Raw genomic sequence first — 18254 nt, forward strand, 5'->3', positions numbered from 1 at the left:
TCAATGGACTCTCTACTATTCTTCTAGGAAAAAACACATTATTCTGAATATTCTACGAGATGGTGTGGGGGAGAAACACATGAATCACTCACAGGGACGATGGAAATGTTGTCGTTGTAGAAGCGTCTTGTTTTCACTCATTGTTATCATTCAAAAACACCAAACGTATTCAAGGTGAACACTGATGATCTGGAACTTCTATAATGGCAAACAGTGTAGCGCTTAGCTCAGCACGGTGCACATCAGAATCATTACAAAACAGATTTTTAAATGACATCTCTAAAAAGATGCACCAGTGTTTTGATAAGAAATAACACTTGACTATCATAATAACATCAAATTTCCTACTCTGAATGACTTAATTGGATCAAAGTTGAAATAACAATTACAGTTTTAGAAAAGCTTTTGTCTGTACAGTCTTTTTCATAGTTTAGAGAAAAAAAGCTAAACAAACACTTGGCAAATGTGGAAGAAAGTTGTTTAAAATGAGCAAAAAAAAGAATAATTCAGTCAAATTTTGTGAGAAAAACATACTGTTACTGCTGACCGCAAACCACTTGTTGTTTTAGCATACACAGTATCCAATCATAAAGCGCTAAATATCACTGTAGTTGGACGACTGATAAAACAATAGCTGTTATTAATTGCTTGAAACTGTGCTGAGGGCAAAGGGCAAGTTTCTACTAGAAAGGGAAGAAAAATCACTGCAATCTCTGCGCTGTGTGCAACACGTCTTTAAAACTGCCATCAATGCAGAAACCTCATTCTCTCTGCTTTCTCTGTATGACTGCTCAAACCTTATATTCAGAGGAGAATTAAATATGCAGACGTCTCAGAGTATTGTGGGTGCACCTTGAGCCGAGATGATGTGTAAAATTGCATTTTTAGAAGTGCGCAGGCTGGGAGAGGAGGCATCATGAAACAGACACATCATAAGCTGCACTGGCAGATTGTTTAAATGAAAAAAATCTCCATCTATTCAGCCCAGGAGTCGAGCACATGGAATCCTATTTTGCCCGAGTTCCTGTTCCGATTACTGAGCTGGCATGGTGCACACAGACGATTGCCCCACACAGAAACACACAGACACACAAAGCCTACAGCTGAGTTCTGTTATTAGTATGGTAACCTGTCTTAAGGTAAAATGATTGCTCGTGCCCTTAGTGCTGGGGAATCGGAGGGCGTTTGGAGACTCGCTTTCCAAGACAAGGATCATCTTGTCTACTGTGCCCCTCAGTCGATAATTCTGCTCGTGCCCGGTCTCCATGTGGATTCAGCGGTTGTTTTTAGTAGCATCTGCTTACAGTTTAGGGAAGTAAGGGAACAAGGGCCACCCTAGGCATGAATACATGAATAAATAGTTCACGTGAAACTGTGTGACAGTGAGCCCATACAGAGAAACAAGCTCACAGCAAAGTTTCAACTATCACGTACACAAACGCCACACACCAGGTGGCTGTTTGGAGGAGTTTGTCCAGGTAGAAGAATTACACAAATCCCACCTCTTGGTGGTCTTAAAACCCTGCTTGACCTCATACATTCAGTCAGATGAATTTAAATGTTTTGGAACCTACGAGGGTTTTTACATATTTATATAAAATCATGTCTCATGTTCTACCAAATATATATTATGTTTTTCAGTTAGGTTTGGGAAAAGGTCAACATTTGGGATAAAACGGACCCTTTCACAAAGTTAACCACATGTTAGATTGCAAGCCTCGTTTTTATTTTGTAGTCATAGAGACGAGTCCTACGTCAGGCACTGGTGACAGCACTGCCTTTCAGTAACTACTACAACAGGTTGCTTACATAAACACTTGTTATTTTAACCTGGTTCAAAATTTTTCCATAATTTCTTTCTTTCTTTTTCTGGAGATTCCAGTGTTTAAAAACCAAATGAAAGACAAAGTGCAAACCTTTTTACTGCTAGTTTACAGATAGATTAATTTTCGGCCTGTGCCTTTATTGTATTTCAAACAGATTAATAATAAAATGATGGTAATGTTGTCGTTTTTTTCCCTTGCTGAACACCTGATCACAGGAAAGGTCAAAAAGTTCATGTTAGCTCCTCCAGGCAGTTAGATGCATTTAAAAATGTGTCAGTCTCTCATGTTAGAAGCAAAAGCGACCTTGGGACAGATCAGCACCCAAAGGCAAAGTTAGATATTACACAACTAAAAATAAAATGCATCTTGTCAAAATGGAGATTACAGTTTCAAAATCCATGAGTCACAAGCTCTGAAATATCGGTACAGACGGGGGCCAGCTCTTGTGGCTTTGTGGTATATGCAATGAGCTGATTTACGGAGACAACTGGCTGTTGTGAAAACTGTCTTGATGTTGGTTGAAGGAGGTACTGGCAGTAAGAAATTTTAAACAACTACTCCCTCTTTGATAAGAGCTTGGGGAGCTGCTCGAGAAAACATCAGCAGGTTGAAGGCTTGCCAACACGGGTGTTAAATCCCTGTTTTCCATTTAGAGGACAGCTGCCCCGCTGCTTGTTTGCAAAATAAAGGGTGTGTGGTATGTTCACGGGAATGAACGACTCTGCAGTCCTTCTTGGCATTAGTTCTTTCTTCAGTACGCTGCAATGTTCAATACATGTTTCACGTCAAATCTGAGTGTGAAGTATTTTGATTACAGAAGGATTTAAGTGGAAGGCTTAGACTTGCAAGAATGAAAATGGATTTTCAAACAATCAAAACGTTTCATTTCTCTGCAGTAACCTTAAAATGTATTGTTTTTAATATCAAACCAGCTAGAGAGGACAAACATTTAAAGTGATGAACAATTCTTGAATAAATATGTAAAACGTCTGATGAACTGGATGAAAATGAGTCTTCAGTTCTGTGTAGTTTCTTTAGGCTTGTTTGTTCTGTACTTGGTGCTGTGTGTATGTGGGATTCCTTGGAGTTTGTGTATGTGCCACAGTAAGGGGTGGTCTGACCCTCTTTCAGATGTCTTCTAGGTCTCCTCCTCGCAGCCCTCTTTGGCACTTATCTAGCGTCTTATAGTAGGCGCGGGTGATCATCGAGCTTGGTGATTTGCGTTGTGCCGTGAGCGAGATCTTTCCAGGACTGCACGACGGTTGTCTGGTTAAAAAAAACAGGAAGACAAAGAATAAAAATACAAAATGTGAGAATCAGAAGGAACATGAAAGCGCTGGTACATTGATTCATACTAGCACAGGAGCTCAACCAAATCAAAGACAGAGGAGAAACGACGTGAAGAAAATCCAGGCTGATTGAGAGCAGAGCAGCAGGGAAGGAACAGAAGAAGCTGCTGGAGTGGAGGTGCTTGTCTCTGGTGTCATAGTAACTATTCAGCTCCTGATCCAGACTTCCACTCAAGAGCCCCTCAACTATTCTCTCATCAGATGCAGCAAATGCACACTACACAAAGTAAATGCACCACGCACAAAAACTAATACCACTACAAAAATAGTATACATATGGCCTTTTTCCATTCAAGCCTGTGTGCTCTCTCCATCGTGACACGTTTCCACCGTGGCCTCCCTGCAGGGGACAGCTGCACTGCAACAAGCTGCTACGGAGGTGATAGCAGAGCCGCCCATGGCCAAACTACGTGGTGTCCTCACTGTCTTTAGTGGCTAAAATGTGCTGGAGATTAGAGAGACGTCCTCTGGTGTTCAACTGTCAATACCTTTGCAACTTTTACCTGAACTCTAGAGTTTATTTGAAGCTATGCGGTTCATTCACATGTCAACCTTGTATTACTGTGAACTGAATGTTTTCAGCTGCATCGAGTGCACTAAACACTTCCTGCTTCACGAGAAAAGCTTTTGTCTGGTGAACTAGCAAAGGCCCTAATACAGCACCCAGACAGAAGCATTGTCTTGTAGGTCTTTAGCATTAGAAAGATCCTTTGAGAAATGAAAAGGATCAACCTAAGAGTCCAAACTTCAATGAGAAAAAGACCAACATGAGTCAAAATATGCAGAAAAAATTCAATCAGATATGATTCGCTGCTAGTAACAGAGAATATGCCACTGTAGCACTTGTGGTCAGAAAGCAGGCCAGTCACACTTTGGGTTTTTCTCTTGCCAGTTCTATGACAGAGTCATACAAACACTGCCTCCTATGCTATCCAACGATGGCTGCCCAGAAATGCCCATGGCATCTACTGGGCAGCCAGGTGGCAGGTGGGGCTGAACAGAACCAGGGAGTTGACTGCAGGCACACCCACACAGGACTCCCTGGTATTTCCAAGCGTGCCGTCGCCAATGTGCCCATTACTCAGTGCCAGCTGTAGGGTGCCAGGCGTCCCTGGCTGGGCGTTGTTTAATGGCACTTGCACCATCCATCATGTCAGGTAATGAGCTGAGAGTGACTGCGATGCCGACGAACACATACACAAACACGTTCACACGCAAGATCCACACCGACTCCCACATTCACAGCGGAGAACAGCAAGCACTCCTTCAGACTGGATACAAAGCATCATGCAGATGGTGCACAGGAGGAGAGGGGGAGAAAGAGGGAGGGATGAAAGAGACCGAAAGGAAGACAGCTCAAGATGTTTAAGGAAAACAGATAAAGGTCCTGCATTCTCAAATTATTTTAGTACAACATAGATTCATATACAATAGGCCACTGCAAAAGCTACCATGTTCTGGCAGCGCATCCAAACACATCACGACTGCTTATTCATGTACTCGTTTTTTCTGTTCACAAGTTGTGCTTTATTCTGTAAGCATGACTTACACAACCTCCCTCTTTTCAAAATAACAAGCAGCATTACACAAAAAAGAAAGCAAAAATGGGGACAGTTTAAAAGAAAAAAAAACAACTAGATCATCCACAATCTATCCCTGCCAATCATTTGCAAGCCCAATTGCTGTAACCTCATTTCTGCGCAAGCAGTCCCCTTTAACCCTCATTCTATCAGAAGAACATGAAAAACAGAGCTCGGAGAATACAGACCCACTGTCTCTGATCTGAGGTCATCTTGGGTTACATCTATTACTGTAAATAGGAAATGGGATAGAAAATAGGAATGGGAAAAACAATAGTGAAAGGGATCAAAGGCGGCTGTCTAAAGAAGGCATTATGAATTATTAGATGAGTAAAATGACGAAAGACAAGCTAAAAAAAATCGTTTTAAAATCGGAAGAAAAATTAAATTCGCAGTACAAATATGATTTTCCTTTTAATAGAGCATCATATCCATTTTTTGAGCGATGCCATTCTACACATTGCATTCAGGATACTTACCATCAACCAACTTGGTTTAGACAGTCAACGTTATTAGTTTAAAGTAAGCCACAGTGGTCGAAACAGGATTCCAGCCAGTATACATCAGGCAGGCAAATATGGATCTTCAGCCGTCCTCTCTGTTTATAGGACTATTTACAGATAACCACAATATTATTTAAAGTACAGATGCATAGCTAATTATATGAGAACTGTCTACATCACAAGTGCAAACCGTTGGTGGGCATTTGAAGAGTCATTTTGTATTCTGTGCAAACTGAAAAGAATGGAAACCATTAAGGTGGCCACTTGTTGAAACCCTACAGGAAAACTGCCCTAAACTGGAGGCAGCATTTTTGTGGAATAACAAATAACAAGTGCCCTTTTGGGGGTATTTGTGTCTTGCCTGACTGCCTGAATATATTGGAAAGCGTTCGTGAAAGACTTTGCAAAAAAAGAGAAAAACTTCCAGCAAAATGCATCTCCCATCAGACGATTCTTGAATGGAGAGCTACAGGCTTCTCATAAAGACTTTTCTGTTCCTATGTTCAGGTGCATAAAAGCCCATCTTTTCCCACCCCACATCAATCTATCACAAAAATTGAACAAACAGCAGCCATTTCTACTGGGAGAGAAACATTACTAGTAGCCTCTACTGAATTGAAAGCTCCAAGCACACAGGCGCTCACACACACACACATACAGGAAGAGAGGGAAACAAAGTGAAACTGGGGAAAAGGAGAAGAGATCCACACAAAAGATGCTCTACAACTAGTTTTTTTTTTCCTTTTGGTGCGCTGATTGCAACTCTTTCTACTTGCATTGGTTTTGATGGCTTCTTTACCTGCTTCTCCCAGAGGCGACATCTTTCCCTGTTACAGTAAGACCGACACAGAGCAGCACAGAAACAGGAGAGAAATTGACAAAAGAAGAGATATTCCATGTTACAACAGGGAGATGTTGGCATACCAGAACTTAATTAAATGCTGGCTGGCACTGTTTCTCAAAATGTTACTAAAAGCACCATGGATGGCAGATGGAGGGGGATGTCACTGACACACACACACACACACACACACACACACACACACACACACACACACACACACACACACACACACACACACACACACACACACACACACACACACACACACACACACACACACACACACTCCTTTTCTCTCTCACACCAACAGAGGGAAATACATTGTTCCTTTAGTGTTAGCAGAGGAAAATCCTTGCATGTATATCATGATGATCCCTGCCACAAGGGAGAGGCTCTGAATAAGACAAGGGTAATAGGAGGAGGAGAGGACGCCAGATTACAGAGCAGCGAAAAGCAGAGGCCTTTTAAGCCTGCAAAGTCAACTCCGACCTTCTCCTGACTCTTTGGAGGGCTTCCAGAGAGATGCCATTTCTTCATATGACAGATGTTGTGTTATGTTAATGGCTAATTGCACTGAATTACATCATGATGCAGTTCTGTTCACTGCTAAAGTAGAAAAAGCCATCATTCATTCACCAAATGGTTTTCACATCGGATACTCTGAGCCCAGTAAAAACCACAAGGCTTAGAAGGCACTAGACAATGTTAGGTAAATACTGTCTGGGTAGCAACTGCCCAACATCTAAACATGCCACTCATGTTCACTGACCCATATTCAAGGCCACAATAAAAAGCTCATAATCACCAGCCTTTTGTGTAAATAGCTTCAGCAGGAGAGTATCTGGAGTAAAGACTGGAGCTGGAGCTCTTGTGGTAGCTGTTGTGATAGCTTTGCATCGACTCTCTTTTTGGTTAAATAAGTTAGCGATGACATGATGCCTCTGACATGTCACTGCCTTTGTCTAATTCTCCCTGTCTGAGTTGCTCCGCACTTCATATTTTGATGAGTTGAAACATAGCAAAGGTGATTAAATCTCTGCTTGCTGCACATCAACATGTTGTTTGCTTCTCTGCTGAGGGGGAAAGCGTCTGCGGCACCAGCAACAGGAACAGCCGCAGCCTTCTATCACTCCTTTTCATCTCCTTTACCTCCCGCCTCCCTCCCCTCTACCAGCCTCCGAGCTACAGAGTAATGGAACTCTGTACACAGAAACAAGATACGGCATATAAATGGGATGCAGAGTGAGAGAAGCTATTTCTTCTAACTGAAAATTATGACCCAGGTATCGCAAAACTACAGTGATGGCAAACATAGCCCCTCGTTCGCTGGTAAGACTAATCACCACAAATAAAGAGCAAGAAAGAAAACATTGTGCAGCTGAGTAAAAGGTGAGAGCAGCTGTGATGAGGTGAAAAAATACAAACATTGTGTCACAGTGTCCTGTGTGATGTTACAGACACTCAATGATTTACGACAATCAGCTCAAAGGTATACAAACCAGAGAATTGTAGAAGATTAAAAGATTAAAGGTGCAACAAGCTTTGTTTCTCCTGTGTCTCTATGAAGATCTTCCCAAAGTAGATTTTCTGTAGTTAAGATTTTTTTTTTTTTGTTGCCACAAGCGGAGAATATCAACTGTAGTTTGCAGAAAACAAAGTTCATCTTGCTTCTGGTAACAGAAGCTGAACAGATGCAGATGACTTTGTTGCAGAGTTGTTCTGAGTACCAAACCCCCCAAAACATATAAAAACAAAAGAAAACTAAATGGACTAATAATAAATGCTGTAAAAGCAAACCAAACAACTTTTGGTGTCCATTTTCAAATCTGTCTTTATGTACACTTAACCATAAAAATGTAGAATTTCCATCACTATACTTACCAGCATTTTTCATTTGTACTCAGAGGAAATGCTACATGAAAAACAAAAATGTGTAAACCAATCAGCTTTCATGCAAATGGACCAAAAAAGATGCAACCATAGGTAAAGTGTTACAATCCAGACATTCTACTCACATTTAATCTTTTAATTAGTTAATCAGTTAACTGTGTTGATATATCCAGTTTATTTGTGTTTCAAATGCCCCAAATGACATTCACAAATTTTCACACACTACTGTGAACGCAGGTATTTCCTTACAGTCAAAATGCAACATGTTATCCACCACAGTGCAGCCATTTACACATTTGCCTATCAAGGGGAAGATCCCTGGTTTGATTGTGGCAGGAAGTGCATCCGGCATTAAAAAAACTGCCAAATCAAACATGCTGAGCTACCTGCTGTGGTGACGACCTTGTGAATACGGGAGCAGCTTAAAGTAGCTTCTTATCTATGACTTTTTATCCATCCATTCACCTCCACTTATCCTTTTCAGGGCTGCAGGGGGCGATGGAGCCTATCCCAGCTGTCTTAGGGCGGGAGGCAGGGAACACCCTGGACTGTCGCAGGGCTAACAAATATACACAGACAACCATTCGCACTCACATTCCCTCCCGCATTCACACCTATGGGCAATTCAGAGTTTCCAGTTAACCTATCCCCACAAACTGCTTGTCTTTGGATGATGGGAAGGAAGCCGGAGTACCCGGGGGCGGGTAGGACCACGCAAACACAGGGAGAACATGCAAATTCCACACAGAAAGACCCCAGCCAGATGGTGGAATTGAACTCAGGTGTGCTGTGAGGCAACGGTGCTAACCACCGTGCCACCGTGCTGCATGACTTTCACATTTTAAATGTGCGCATAGTCAAGCACGGAAGTGTCTATAGCCAGTAATATACATTTTTTACCGTTAAGTAACACCCAAAGGAGTGGGCTGTACAAGTGTCAGGAGATCTGAGAGCGAGGGCGCTGCAATCTGGTGCTTGATGTGTTTTGGTGTGTTTTCTCAGCATGCCATAGCAGGCAAAGGCGATCAGACTGGCATGACAAAGGGAAATGTCTGAGACAGGTCTAGATAAACACGCTGAGGCAAGATACTGAAATTCTTCCACTTTCTGTATCTCTTGGAGCCTTCCAGTGTACACCGTGCTTTTTCATCCTGTATCCTTTTTCCAATTTTCTTCTCTCACTTTGTTCTACTCCCCTCCCCCCTTTTAATCCCTCTTATTACTGACATTACCTCCGCTGTTTACTACAAAAAGCTGGCCACTTGTGATTTCTAAACACCCAGGAAGCACAGGAAGCAAACCAAGCAGTAACACAGAGTTCTGGCTTAAAATGAACACTTAATCTTAAAGCATTCAGAGCTGGCAACCATGTATACGGGTTCCCATTCCTGCTTGACAGTTTGTATACAGAATCTGAAAGCAAAGTGAGTTCAACAGAGCCTGTTGAGATAAACAGTAATGAAGAGAGGTTCGTAGAGAGCAAGGTGGTCATAACACAAGGGATGTGGTTAATCTTTCCATGCCTCTATCACCACTCTATCTCTGTGGGTACTTTGATGTGCATGCTTGGTAATAATAGTGACTGACCCAGATAGTGAATACAGCCATTCTTTCTCCCAGTAGCCCACGACTCTCACTACCAGGATGCCACTTAAGTTCTAAAATCCTCTTTTGCAAAAACAGTGCTGTCCACCTTCACTGAGAAATCTCACCATTTTGGATCGTTGAAGCTCTCTCTTTTGCTGCTTTCTACGCTTTGCATTTTTTCTGCTTTTAATGTCGGGCATACTGTGCGTAAATGTGGTACATCCACGCAGAACATAATGCACACGCAGGAACTTACTGTCCCATACTAGCCCGAGAGAAGCTTGCTCTAAGAGAAATGCCTCTTGATTGCAAAGCATAAAATATTTTTGAGGAGAGTACAGGAAATCACTGCTCATGCTTATAAATGAATGTTTTTTTATTTTTAATATTACTTTGCCTTCTCACCAGTGAAACCTTGACAGCTGAGCTACCTGCTGTCAAAACAGGGACAAAACAGCAAGAGAGAAGACGTGAGGTTTTGCATGTGTTTGCGCACATAAAACCTGTCTGCACTACCTGCACTTAACTTTATGTGTGTGGTAACCTAAAAAAATCCATGTTTCTTCTTGGAGCTTGGCTCACATTTGTTAGGTTTTTGACTAAAGGCAACATGCCTCACAGACAAAGGGTAGTACACTTTCCTCACTGGGCTCCTCAGGTTCAAAAATCTCCTTAAAATATCTCTGCAGGACTTGACTCCTCAGTCATGGGACGGTGCCTCTGAGCATTCTGGGATGCACAGACAAACACAGCCCAAATGATCAGTTATATGAAAACACTTTTGCGATCGATCAGTGCCTGAGGCAAAACTCCCATTCATGATTGTCCTCTCAGCAGTCACGTTTCAGGAGGGAAGCTTAAACCTAAGTATAACCATGAAAGAAAACAAATATCCTTGAGAGCATATTCCTAAAACTGCTAAGCACTGCCCACCTGTGTGACTACTGTTTGAATTTACTTTATACTTTGACATTATCTCCCTACTTTGGCACAACACGTAAGTATACAGTGCAGCTTCCATGTTTAACATCTCGATCTGAGTAAAATGAGCAGGAGCATTTCCGCTTCATTTAAAAATTGAATCTATCCATACACTTAGGGCCACATTTACTAAATGGGGCACAATAACGTGTGAGAGCAATCCCCATATACCACCGATAATTGTGGTTAGTTTTGCCGGTGATTTACGAGAGTCGCACTGTTTTCTAAACACAGGTGCAGTCAGTTCATTTTAATATGACATGTCCAATCTGCCGAGAGCTGCGCATTTTAGAGCAAGGTCGCAAGCTGTGGGTAATCTACTGACAGAAAAGGCGCAGTTTGTTATTGTAATCAGAAAAGTGTATAATAACAGATCAAACACGTGCACGTTAACTGTACGCTTGTGATTATTATGAAGGAAACAGACTTCAGTAATTGACAGACTCCAATGCAGGACTGTAAATCATGTGACATCACGTATTTTTGTATTAAGACAACTTACATGACTTCAGGGTATAAAACAAACCGGAAATACCTGATTGACAAAAGTTTATTTCTATACTCTGCAACTGGGGGCGTTAACACTACTAACACAATTTTTCTGTGCTCAATTTGCCTCATTTCATGGTCTCGTGTGTGAAATCTGTGATTTTATAGCTCACGTGTCTCAATTTGTGTAGGTCCGCCACTAAAATCAGTTGTTTTAAGTGCCCAGCTCCTAGTGAAAAAACATGTGCCATGTCTTGGGTCCTGAAATCATAACTATAATTACATTTAAGTGTAATTTATTAAGGTAAAACATGTTTTTAAATGTTATTAATGTAAATGCATTAGGCCTGGTTAGGATAGGGTCCACAGCCAACATCAGTCGGTTCTCTTGGTTCTTCAGTTTTTTCACTTTGAACTCCGTTGTGCAGATTGTGAAATTCCTGCACAGGAGCCACAGCATGTTAAAAAGAACCCAACGCCAAACATCGAAGAAGTTTTGTTGCCACTGGTTTTGCATGACTTCTTAGGTGTGAGGTTTCAGGTCATCACTAAATTCACTGAGCAAATTTAGAATTAGGTGTTTTGGTAATGTTTGGTAGTCACATCTTCACCTGGCTGTGAGAAATGTCTCACTCTTCCAACACGTGCTCTTAAATTTCCATGTCTCCTATGTGTAGCAATATCAAGCACATAAAATAAGACATCTTCTTTTTGGCATTAAATATCAGCATCATTTGCAGTGAACTGTGCATCACAAACATTAGCAAATCAGTTTGTGTGTTTGATTTAAATATTTTTTAATGTTGTGGTGGTGCAACAGATTTGTGAATTTATCCCTTAATATTTTAATATTTGATTTCTGGTAATAACATGCTTAGTAAATCAACATCTTCATTTATAAAATATCAGAAAACAGAGTCACAATCAACCCAAACCACCCTGACGCCATTGCCAAATGTTTACTTTTCTAATATGTTACATTTGAGAAAAAGTCATACATTCAATAATAAGCATGCTATATATGTTATGTTTCTGACAAAATATCTGAAAAATGTTTGTGGGTCTAATTAAATCTTTCTTTTACACAAGTCATGCATGGAGGCATGGTAGAAGTGGCAAAATATGCACACTGGACTGAAACTGAGATTCATTTGGGGCTTCACCAGCAGCCCAAGACTATGACCATGAGGCATGCAGGAGCCATGGAGAGCACAGATGGGGCCCACAGCAAAGGCCTGGGTTTCACATGCCTGAGCCAGGAGAGAGTAATCCATCAGGCCAAGGCACTCTGGTGCCTAGGGGGGGCAGTCACTGATCCTATAAGACTGATTGGGCCTCTGTGGGAGGCCAGACCTCCTGACTACACGGACATCAGTGGCCGGCTTGCTCCACTGAGGCCTGATCTGAACTGGACTGATCCAAAGCAATGACCTGTTTCCATTTGGATTCTATAGCGGCAGTTATGTAGATCAAAGATAACAGTCTGCACGAAACATGTTGTGTAAAATTTAATGAAAGTGGGCATTTGAAACTTGATTTTTTAAAGTATATATCTTACCTGAAACAAATTTAGGAAACATTTCAGGCACTGAAATATCAATCCTCCATAAGTAGTGTTCATATATGTTTAGCTGAATAACCCTGATGCTAAAACTCTATGCTAAAATTCTACTTCAGTGTATTTAATACAGTGTAAAACTTTAGATCAAGCGATAGAAATCTAATTACTTTATCCAACTGTCTCCTAATCAGACGAGGTCAGACACAGCCTCACCCAGATGAACAGCTGGAACCTGCGGCAGCCAAGGCAAGCTGCATGATTGACAGGTGAATGAGTAGACAGAGAGATAGTTAGACAAATGGAAGCTAAGATATAGTTTGACAGACAGATGGGAGCGTAAATGGATGGTTTGGCAGCATGATAAGGTAAATAGGCTGATGGATCACCAAACAAATGTGGGAGGAGGAAGGAAGAAAATATAAGAAGAGAAGAAAAGAATGCCTGTCTGCAGACAACAAAAGATAGGAAGCCAGATAGCCTGATAAACACAGATGGATTGTGTTGATACACAGGGAGGTGGGGCAAGATCGATAGATTGTTTTATTCTATTTTCTCTTGGCAAACTGGAGATTTGATGTGGCTGGTATCAAGGCGATCTGTTTCTGACGACGCCAGGCGTGACTGTTACAGATGGCAAGATAACGACACATCTCAATCTTTGGCTAGCCTCGCTGCAGTCGATCTTAGCTGCAATGCTAGCACCACCGGTGGCGTCATACTGCCCTGTGTAATCAAAAAGGCTCTGTGGAACGAATATGTCCTATAATAATGTCCTATAAAGCCCCTCCCCCTGCATAAGACTTCATATAACACGTGGGTCAAAATGAGTGAGTTTGAAACAAAAAGTGAAGCGACAAAGAGCTTCGAGAGAAAAGTGACTTTGTGTCTCAGAATGGAGATCGGGGAGGAATTTTTTACTTCTACTCAGTTTTGAGCAAAACAAAATGGATGCCCTGACAACCCGATGCCTCATTACTGCTGCTTGCGTTTATCATGTCAAAATGGAAGACAAGGGTATGAGAAGTTTAGAGGCAAGGGCTCTCCTAGTTAGAAAGGTGGCTTCTCTCTGCGGCTGCTTGAGGGACATGAGGGTGCACTGCAACAGCATTGATGAGTGTTGCAGGGCTTATAATAGACAGGAAAGGCCCAGAAAGCATGCCCTTTAGAGGTGCAGCATCTCTCACTGTCTGACAGCTTACAGGGTTTAGGCTTCACAATGACACCTTCACAGTGCGCTCAAGATGACACACAAACACACATGCTCACAGGTGCATAATTCGCACACAAAGTCTCAGAAACACAAATAAGTTTGGCAGCGCACACACGGACGATGATACACAAACAGGCATGTGCATGCTATCACAGTCACGCACTCTCACTAATCCATTTGCGATGTGGAGATAACACCTGACAAGTGGAATCTCAGCATCATGCTGACAGTATTAATACTCATAAAACAAGCCAAGCTATAAAAACATCCTGCATTCACTCCAAGAAGGGGGTTATGGAAACAAACATCTGTTTGTGCCATGTTAAGGAAGCAGTACAACTCCCTAGGCGTACACATAAATATAGCGAGGAATAGTCTTGAATTTCTGTCAAACCACATAGTGGGTCAATTACTGAAGTTACCAGGTGGTTTCTTTAATGAGAGGCCAGCTACACAAGCGAAGGACAGCTGTGTCGATAGCAAAACGTCGCTTTTATCGTTAGTATTAATTTACGGTAGTGTCGATGACAAGTTTCAAGAGATTGGAAAATTATTTTGACAACTGCATCATGTGAATAATGTATGCAGAAAACATCTACCAATTCCAAGCCTTTTCATTTTCAAGTGTCGCTTTTATCTTTCTCATTTTCTATCCGATCGTTAAGTGATGACGTGACGAATCCTACTTCCGGGTCTAAAGTAGTCTGCGTTTAATATGGCTTTTGTGTTGTTAACATGTTTAATGTTTTGTATTTTCTTCTATTTAATCTCAAAAAGCTCCTAAAACAGTCAGTGATCACTGTTGACCTCCCTCGGCTTTTATTTCCGCTAATCATTTATTTAAGCTCAGTTTTTAAAACCTTAGGATGTAACTACAGCCCAGCCCATGCAGCAGTATATGAATGACTAACCTCGTATTGTGGATGGATTATCTCAGTTGTTCTCCTGGCTGAAGTTTGGTCATTTTACAGCATCCTGCCATGCGATTACATTTGTTCCTGACCACCGAGAACACTCACGGTAACTTTTATCCAGTGGAAAAAAAGCTAGCTTGTTTATATTATGCTAACATAGCTGTGTCGCTAGCGGTCACGTAGCATATCATTAGCTACAGCTTGCCAAACTTCAGTAACCCTACAAACGTCACTGCTGTTTAGCTTTCTGTCTTCATTTATGCTGGAAGTGATAACAGAGCTGTACGTTTTAATTTGTTTCCAAAACCCCGCAGTCAGGACATGCTATATTGTATTTAGATAGAAGCTAGCGAGCTAACTTCCTGCTAACTTCTAACTCCATTAAATGTCATAAATTCCGTTTTCATGGATGCCTGGATGTTAAACTCAATTGTTACACCTGGTAGAGCAGAACGCTGATCATTTTATTAAAGAGGAAAGACTTTAGACAGTTTTTCAACTCTCAGTAATGCCATAGTGATCGTTTGATATATGGACCTGCAGCGGAGTTTAGGCCCAGACACGGCTAGTGACGTCAGACTTTACGACCGGATAACTAAACACATGGTGGTCAGGTTATTTTCAGCCCTACTGTGTTGTATTGCAAAACGCTCCTTTTATTAAAAGTGTTGACAAAAACATGGATATATGTTATGTAATGGATATAAATAAAAAACATGCATGGCTAAAATAGCTAACAGTAAAAAAATCTGCTCAGATCAGCAGGTAAGGCTACTGCTCTGCTTCGGGAATCTGAACTTGGTGTCTTCTGGATGTTTCTTAGGTGAGATGTTATATGTAGGTTCAACTGAGATGAGACCCCAGGGTGAGCCCAGGACACACTGGAAAGATTATCTCTCAGACAGCCTGGGAATGTCTTTGTCCCCCCAGATGAGCAGGAAGAGGAAGCTGGGGAAAGGGAAGTCTGTGCAGACTGCTGCCCCAATGCTCCAACCCTACATACATGTTGTAAAACACATATTATGAAATAAACGTAACTGTGTGTGTTTAACGATAGCCCAGGTTGGTGAATGATGGCCCAGAAGGATGCAGAGTTCTTCTAAAAAAATCTGAATGCTAGAAAACTGCAAAGTTTTTTCCAGCAACAATCCAAGCTTCCATCAAATCTCAGGATTCTCTAGGACTTTTACCCACTCGTGCCTTACCCGAGTTAATAAAACATGGTGTTGTGTGTTATTTATTTATTAATCCCCTTTTTGAAGTGTCCCAGCACACAGCGAGAGCAGTGGTGGAGACCGCAGAAGGCTTTGCAGCCAGTGAGCAGCCTCGCTCTTTCCTCCATGCGATCACCATCAGACCCATTTGGCCATGTGAAGATGCTCCCGTCTGTTCACATGGGGGGTGCGGGTGTGCTTCCTGAAAGACTTTTCACTTTTTCTTTTAATATAAATCATTCATACTGAGAGATGCTCCCTCATGTACACAAAACACCACAAGCTTCTCCGCGATGGGCTACACTTTGCTACCTTCATGTTTTTGCTTGTGTTTTTCTTGTGCTGCTGTCAACGTGCGTTTTGGTGTGCAAAACTTAAAGTAGAGGTGATAGATGCAAAGTATATAGTGGTACTGTATAAAGCAGCAGCCGTGTGACTGACTTCTTTGTAGTTTGAATAAAGTTACTTGAAATTTTCTTTTTAAATTTAATTTACCAAAAGCTATCCATCTGTTTTCTTCTGCTTTTCCAGTTCAGGAACGTGGGGGCATTCCCAGCCATAACTTGAATAGGTTGCCATTACATTATCACCTCTTAAACTTCAAAATCTATTTATTCCCCTTTCTAGATGTTGCTCTGTCTGCACTGATATGACTTAGAGTGAACAATAACTCATCGATATTCCACCACATTTCTCAGGCACTCTTTGTCGAACTCCTCGACGTCCACAGCTTAGATGGTGGATGTGCTTCTACGTGTGCGAGTATACATTTTGAGCTTATATGTGTGACTGAGTGTGTGTATGCGCTGGCATCAGATGAAGCGGGAGCAAGATGACTACACATACCAACAGACCAGACATCTCAAGCGACAATGGATTCAGTGTGGATGAAAAATTTATCCACCTCCTTCACTTATTCATCAAGGAGGAAGATTTTTCTGCAGGGATGCCCTCCAGAGATGCGGCGCTCACATGCCAGGCGGCCTGCCGCCACTTTACCCACAAGGTTTTCAATAAAACAAGCAAACAACACAATTCCAACACCTATAAATAAGTGATCGTTCCTGAATAAAGTGCTGTACACAGAGCCCCTCACTGAGGCCACTCATCACACTTTAATGGGGCCCTGTACCAGCCAAAGTTATTTCTCTCCTCTCTCCCTGCCTCTCTCTATCTTTGAGCAGAGTGAGGGAACAAAGTAGCTGGAGGTAGCTGAAACAGAAGAAGCAGAGTTGCATTCAGATCATCATCATGCCATCACCTGGCTCAACAGTGGTTAAGATACAGCACTATCTCGTTCATGATTTATGAGGCTATCAACATGCACTATCCTCCCCCTTTCCGCCTCCTCTTTCTCTCTCATCTCTTTCAAGCACACACACACAAACAAAAAACCCACAAACACGTAAGCACAAACAAAGTCCTTGAATTACTTTCTTAGTTATTTCTCCTTTTCTGGAGACAGGTTGTTCCCAGCAGTTTGAACATTCAGAGTGGTGGCCCGCCAGATGCTTGGGCGTCTGTCAACGTGGTGCTATTGTTAGCTAGTTTTTGATGAGATTTGCATGGCAGAAAAGCCATCAAATAAGATATACTACTGAGAATATGAGAAGAGATCACACCTAATCCGCACACCTGTGTCTTGGCAGCACTAAGTCTCTTTTCAGACCAACACACACACAGGAGCAGATACATCCAACCGCCCACCCACACCCACACAATCAAGACTGCAAACTTACACAGCAGCTTGAGTCTGATTTAGATGTGGGTTTTCCTGGGGCTCAAAGGCTCACAATTACCATACTTGTTCAAAAACTAACACACATGTACTACACTTCTTAAAATTGAGTATGCACAGAAACAAGAGCATTACACCGCGAGTTCTCACATATTTTCTCATATAGTCATTTTCTGCAAAAGACACTTGAATTTTAGGGAAAAACAACAACAAAAATTCAGCTGTGGTATTCAAATTTGACAAGATTCCATCTCTGACAAAAAGATATGCTTTTATTTTTTATTAGTCTTATCTTTAATTACACTTAGTTTAGGAGTTTCACTGAGAAAATACAATTTTATTTGAAGATCTATTTCCTGGGGCCATTTCTTTCTGGGACTAAGTGGCTGAAAAGGCCCATTATACTTTTTCTCTCACTCTGAGTGATAGGTTTGATGTGCACAGTATACACATCAAACCTGTGCTGATTAAAAAAAAAAAAGAATTGGGTCACTAGCATCCTGGCTAGTGGCACTTTCTGCCCTGGCCTATAAGCCCCTTAGTTACCTAGAATCCCTTGGCATCCATG

The 18254-nt window shown here is 41.6% G+C and overlaps 1 protein-coding gene across 5 annotated transcripts in view; it reads right to left on the bottom strand.

Moving 5' to 3' along the window:
• Positions 1–2086: 2086 nt before the first annotated feature.
• Positions 2087–18254, bottom strand: part of diaph2 (diaphanous-related formin 2) — a 373710-nt gene continuing 357542 nt past the window's right edge. For all 5 annotated transcript variants that reach the window (XM_080900481.1, XM_080900480.1, XM_080900482.1 and 2 more), the window contains one exon: positions 2087–3092. In XM_080900481.1, the coding sequence (XP_080756607.1) occupies positions 3028–3092 (65 nt within the window). In that variant the 3' untranslated portion in view covers positions 2087–3027. The remainder of the gene's footprint in view (positions 3093–18254) is intronic.

The sequence above is a fragment of the Rhamphochromis sp. 'chilingali' genome (genome assembly GCF_963969265.1).
Source record: "Rhamphochromis sp. 'chilingali' genome assembly, chromosome: 13".
NCBI classification, from domain to species: domain Eukaryota; kingdom Metazoa; phylum Chordata; class Actinopteri; order Cichliformes; family Cichlidae; genus Rhamphochromis; species Rhamphochromis sp. 'chilingali'.